The sequence below is a fragment of the Raphanus sativus genome, unplaced genomic scaffold (genome assembly GCF_000801105.2).
Source record: "Raphanus sativus cultivar WK10039 unplaced genomic scaffold, ASM80110v3 Scaffold2429, whole genome shotgun sequence".
Taxonomy (NCBI): Eukaryota; Viridiplantae; Streptophyta; class Magnoliopsida; order Brassicales; family Brassicaceae; genus Raphanus; species Raphanus sativus.
The window spans coordinates 2,110-8,769 of NW_026617737.1; the positions used below are offsets into that span (position 1 = coordinate 2,110).

Here is a 6,660-nt window from a genome sequence, read left to right on the forward strand (position 1 = left end):
CGTGCTAAATTGGGAGAGCTTCTTCACATCGCTACTCAGCTTACGACTCACTTTTTTCGGTTTAATTGGGTGTGCTTCAGGCTAATTAAATCTGCATCAAAGCTCTTTAGGAATAATTAGTACCGTTTAGGAATAGTTCTTTCTATCTAATCATATTATTGAGTCAACATATCGAAAGTTTGAAACAAAGGCCAAATGGCATTTGATTGGAAATGTGTCGTTGTTAATTAAAAACACTGGTCCACTAACCAAAACACGTATTGAGATATTAGAATAGCATGTAGACAAAGAAAAAATAAGTTATTGTCTTCAATTTATATCAGCAACCAAACCAAACTCCTCACACAAGCGGGAGGAGGACTATTTATATTCATAATCCAAAGCTGTCAAAGAAACAAGGCTCTCTCACACATATACATTTACTTACATAGTAAACTATGGACCGACGTTGTTCTATTCATCATCACATCATTTCGTATCTTTTTCCCTCTTCTACGTCCATACTATTTTTGTGTATTTCATTCCTTGTGTTTTTTACTACAACCACTAATGCTTTAGTGAGACTTCCGGAGAACACGACCGTTCCAGCTATAATAGTGTTCGGAGATTCAATTGTTGATGCCGGAAACAACGACGATTTGATAACGGAGGCTAGATGTGATTATCCTCCTTATGGTATTGATTTCGATGGTGGAGTTCCTACGGGAAGATTCTCCAATGGAAAAGTCCCCACTGATATTCTAGGTTTGTTTACCTCTTGTTTTACTTTTCTTCGTTGACTAATCTTATAAAATGTTATCAAATACTAACCACACATTATTTATCTCTATATCGAATGCATTAGCTAAGCTGGTTAATGACTTGCAACCCGTGAACAACTTTATTTCGTACACTCAAATAAATTAATGTGAACAATAAGGACTAACGTTAAAACACCAAGTTGCAATGTATAATGTAATTATATTATACTTCGATTCTTTATTAATTGTTTTTATAGCGGAAGAATTAGGGATTAAGCCAACTATACCAGCATATCGAGATCCTAATCTAAGACAAGAAGATCTTCTAACCGGTGTAACATTTGCTTCGGGTGGTGCTGGTTATGTTCCTTTGACAACACAAATAGCGGTAGCTAATCCCCACTTCTTATGTTTTAAGTTTATCTAATTAACTTTTAAATATAACAATTAGTTTTTATTGTTAATCGTTAAAGGGAGGAATACCATTATCGCAACAACTGAAACTTTTTGAAGAATATATAGAGAAATTGAATGGAATGGTGGGACAAGAGAGGACAACATTCATAATTAAGAATAGCTTGTTCGTTATTATATGTGGTAGTAACGATATCGCAAACAACTTCTTTAGTCTCCCTACGACTCAGCTCCAATACAACGCGGCTTCTTTCACTGCTCTTATGGCCGACAATGCTCGCTCTTTTGCTACGGTAAGAGTAGCTCCAAAATAAGGAGTTCTTCTTTGGTATCTAAGAACAAAAATAAATAAAAAAAGATAAAAAGTAGGAGAGAGGTATAACAAGAAGTTTTTAATTTACATGGTTTTAGGACCTCATTTTAACACTTGTCAAGTTAGGAATGATTTTGTTTTCTAAAAATAAATAAAAAATTAACTAATTAATGAAACATATTAAAATAACAATACTTTGTGGTTTAAATACTCAATTTAACATTACCTCCATCGAGGTTGCTCTAAGAAGCCATGGTTACTTAGAGCATCATTACCTAGAATTTTTTGGAAGAAAATTTTTCATCATACCCTAATATTATAATAGGTGATTTTTTTAAGAAAATAAAAATAAATATTAATTTTTTTCTTTCAAATAAACGACTTTGGCACAAATCTATTAAGGTTTTGATGAGGACACTTTCATATTATAAATCTCTATAATATTATTTGAGAAGTCAGTTTCATATGTGTCGCGCTCACGTTAATTCTCATGACGGTTAATTACTTAGTTACCCTTAATGAAATAAAAATATTATATATGTTTTCCATTAATAACAACTATTTTTTCTTTAATAAAACTTAAATAAACTTTTTAATTAAATTTTCCAGTTTAAAAAATCACAAAAATAAGAAAAGTAATATTTTTAAAGTGTAGTTTATTTATATGAAAATGTGTTTAATTTTTATTACCTTTTATCTTTTCTCAACAAACATGAATAATCTATAATTTTTTTAAAAATATATATTTACTTTTTTTTGTCATCCAAAAATATGTACTTATGTATATAAAACAAAAATTCACAAAACAAATTGAAAAAGTAAAATAATTTAGACATTTTTTCTATAAGATAATAATTTAGAATTCAAAAAATCAAATTATTAATAAGAAAATAATTTAAAAACCATAAACTCATCCATCTAAAATCATATTTTTTACAAAAATTAATTACATTTATAGATAATCTTAATGAACTAAAGTTTATACCTAAATACCACTATTGATAATTATTTTGTTTTCCTTTACAATAAAACTTATAATTTCTTTTGACTTAAATTTCCTTTTTCAAAAAAAAAAACTTAAATTTCCTTTTTATAATGGCACATTAAAATACAAGTAAATATTTCTAGAATAAAAGAGATAGATTATACATAAACGAAATTTATTTCTATTTTTCTTCATATTTGTCCAAAAACATAAAAAAACAGAAATATCTATCAATTTTCAAAATATAGACTTATATATTTTATCGAAAACATATATAAATTATTCATAAATATACTTATGAACTTAAGGAAAACTAGAAAAAAATCTAATTAGCAAAATTATTTTTCATCTAATTATAACCAAAAAATTATGATTAAAAACTATATAGCCCAATATACCAAAATACAAATATTGAAACCGATTAAAATATGAACAATTAAATCAACCAATTATTATGAATTATCTATTATATATACGTGAATAAATTTTCAATATATTACAAGTTATGTTTATTAATTCATATCTGATTTACTTTTTTCTATTTTTCTAAAAAAGACATATCAAATTATATGAAATTTATTTACAAATATACGAGGATGGATAGACTGAACTACCTACTGATAAGACAATTTTAATATGATGAGAAAATCATCATTAATTTAACAGAATATATACAACTAAAAATATCTAAATGAATAGTTGAAATAATACAAAATATCATATTTAAAATCACATATTAATTAAGATAGAAACATAAAGATATTTAATACAGTTTTTTATACATAAAAATAATAAAATTACTTAAAACATATAAACAAACAAAGTAAAATACTTTTCTTGTAAATGTTGAACGGGAGAATCATCTAATATTAATAAATAGTGTGAGTCTATACATGAAAAATCTCTTATAGGGATATAGATGACTTTTACAGTTTCACTTACTACTTAGTTACTCCCTCCGTTTCGAATTACTTGTCGTTTTAGAGTAGAATTTTTGTTTCAAAATAAGTGTCGTTTTCAATGCAAAATTTATTGACAATATTTTCTACTATATTTTTCTATTGGTTGATACTCCCTCCGTTTCGAATTATATGTCGTTTTGGAACAAAATTTTCGTTTCAAAAGAAGTGTCGTTTTATGATTTCAATGCAAAATTTATTGACTTTTTAATCTAATCTATTTTTCTATTGGTTGAAATCTGGTTAGGTGTATTGGTAATGATGTTTTTATTTAGTAAATATACAAAATTAAATGTTTTATTAATCCATGTGCCGAAGTCTATAACGACAAGTAAAGTGAAACGGATGGAGTATATGGTTAGGTGTATTGGTAATAATGTTTTTATTTTGAAAATATGTAAAATTAAATGTTTTTTTGATGTGTGCATAAATCTAGAACGACAAGTAATATAAAACGGATGGAGTATCAATTATCATAAATTAATCTTTACCTCTCTTCTCTTAATTAATTACTGTACTATTGTAATTATAAATTATTTGCTCTTTTAGAAAAATATTTTGAAGAATTATATTTAATCCTTTTTTTGTTTATGTGTGATGTTGGTAGACACTGTACCAATATGGTGCAAGAAGAATACTTATGTTTGGTGCACCACCAATAGGATGTGTCCCTTCGCAGAGAACTGTGGCTGGAGGACCAACAAGGGATTGTGTTGTTCGGTTTAATGATGCGTGTAAACTTTTCAATGCTAAACTCTCTGCAAATATTGATGGCTTGTCAAGAACCCTACAAGACACGACTTTAATATATATTGACATCTATGATCCTCTTCTTGATCTCATCTTAAACCCTCAACAATATGGTAATGTATCATTACTTTTTTATTTAGTGAAACAATCAATTTTTTAACATATTTTCATGATTTTCATAGGATTTAAGGTGAGTAATTTAGGATGTTGCGGAACCGGGTTAATAGAAGTGACTGCTTTATGCAACAACTATACAGCTGCTGTATGTCCCGTAAGATCAGATTATGTGTTCTGGGACAGTTTTCATCCCACTGAAACAGCTTACAGAAACATAGTTGCAAAGCTTCTTCAGAGATATCTCAACAGATTCTTCTAGTTAATTTATATATAGCACCTACTTTTTAACATGTTGGCCATACTTCATTTAATATTTTGAATTATCATTACAAAGGCAAAGATAAATTATGCTTTTTAAAATCATATTTTCTCTTTTCCATAGCTTGTAATTATCTTTTATAGTTTTATGATATTTTGTGGCTATATAAAGAATGTTCCTGTATATACACTTGACATTGTTCACAACTTCGGGAACATTTTGTTCTTTTTCCATTTTATAGAAAAATAGTGGTACCAACAATGAAGATTGACACTGGTCACAGAGTCCTGATACAAAAAGAGAATGGCCGTTGTAGGGGGCAGCTGAATAAATGAAAGTGGATGTGGAGGCGATGGTTTAACTAAGTAGCTCTTCTTCACTTTCCAGATTCTGAATAAGGCCAATAATTTTCTCAATTAGTTTCTTGGGTCTTGATTTTGTAATAGGCCTATCAGAGATTACAAATGGATTTTCTTTTTGAACATTGAAACAAGATATCCACGCATGTTCATCCACATAATTGCATTCACGGAGTTTCATCCACTTGGATTCCTCCAATATTCCGCACCGTTTGCACCTTCCTTCCACCTCCACTCCCCTTCTCGGCAAGTTTGCATCCACTGGTAGAGCAAAGCTTTTCACCTTCCAAAGGAGATGTTTTAGTTTCGGGGATGTTTTCACTTTCCAAACATGTGCATTCCAGTTAAAGTTGCAGCTTCCTGATCTCCACTAACATTACTAAGAACATAACCAGACTTGGTTGAGTAGACACCAGATCTCTCAGGTAACCAAACAAGTTCATCAATCATGTTGAATTCAATAGGAATCAAGTTTTTAATCAGCTCCTCATAATGAGGCAAATGCAGTTTGATCGCGTCCGCGTCCAGATTCCATTCCTTCGTTCGCTCATCCAGTAGATCAAACACTCTAAGATCCTTAATAGCTTATGTTGGGGGTCCAAAGGGACGATATGGTTGGGTGGTAGAAAGTCAGGGATCGGACCAACCATTGATCTTTGTTCCAGTACCGACAATCCAACCTAGAACCTTCACTAAAATCTCTTTTTCTGCCATTACCCCTCTCCATCCATGTGAAGCAGACTGTGGAGTTACTGAGCTAAGAAACGAGGTAGAGTGACAATATTTTCCCAGTAGAGTCTGAGCCATCAAAGAGGTTGGAAATTTGAGTACTTGCCACGCAAGCTTTGCCAACAGTGCATTGTTAAACTTCTCGATCTCTCTAAACCTCTTCCAGCATTTTTCGGTAGCGTGAGTTTACTCCAAAAGACCCACGACATTTTTCTGAGGTCCGGTTTGACATCCCACCAGAACCTCGTTACGACTGTCTGAATCTGTTTTTAAGTTCTTTTATTGTCCTAATTTGTTGTAAAATAAACCAAAATTATTACTTTAATTAGTAAATTTAATAATATAATAATAAAAATATTTTTAATGTGGCACATATTTTACCTTTTAATAATCTGAAACTTAAGCCTACATAAATATATTTTATTAGTTAAGATTATTAATTATTGAAATATATGTTGTTAAGTGTTTTGTAAGATTTTGTTACCCTAAGCCAATGTTTCTTTTTCTTTCAAGTAAGCACGGTTCTGCAAATGCCAAGTTCGAAAAACAAGACAGGCGTTATTAAGTGCTTAATACCTTTGTTTGTTTTTAAAAAGTTTAAAAATTTAGTAGGATTGGTTGTTTTCATATTATACTGAAATGTTAGTCTTCATCTTTAAATTTTAGAGAGCTAATGTATATAGAACTTATAGTTCTATATTGTTAAAAACTTTTAAAATTAGACTAATTTTTTAGCTTTCTAAATTTCAGAACCAATCATAATTATAAGAATATCAAATGTATTATTCCATTTTTTTAATGAAGTAATTCTATAGTGGAGTTTCACTTTAACCTACTATGTTTTGGAGTACAAATGAAAACATAACTGAGATAAAATAATTTATTTATTTTTGGAGTAATCTTAAATTATAAAGTGAAAATAAAATAAGATTGGGGTAGAATTTACTCTGCACTCTTTTAAGAAATGGAATGCGCCTGGAATTTACTCTGCACTAAAGGCACAAAGATTTTCTTCCTCGAAAAGCTGAACATGAC

General features: G+C 29.7%; 1 protein-coding gene across 1 annotated transcript; it reads left to right on the forward strand.

The window, feature by feature from the left end:
- Window positions 1-396: 396 nt before the first annotated feature.
- LOC108814712 (GDSL esterase/lipase EXL1) lies at window positions 397-4,641 on the forward strand. Its single transcript, XM_057000214.1, has 5 exons — window positions 397-744; window positions 998-1,128; window positions 1,214-1,447; window positions 4,019-4,274; window positions 4,344-4,641. The coding sequence occupies exons 1-5, from the start codon at window positions 438-440 to the stop codon at window positions 4,535-4,537; spliced, it is 1,122 nt and encodes a 373-aa protein (XP_056856194.1). The 5' UTR covers window positions 397-437; the 3' UTR covers window positions 4,538-4,641.
- Window positions 4,642-6,660: the final 2,019 nt, after the last annotated feature.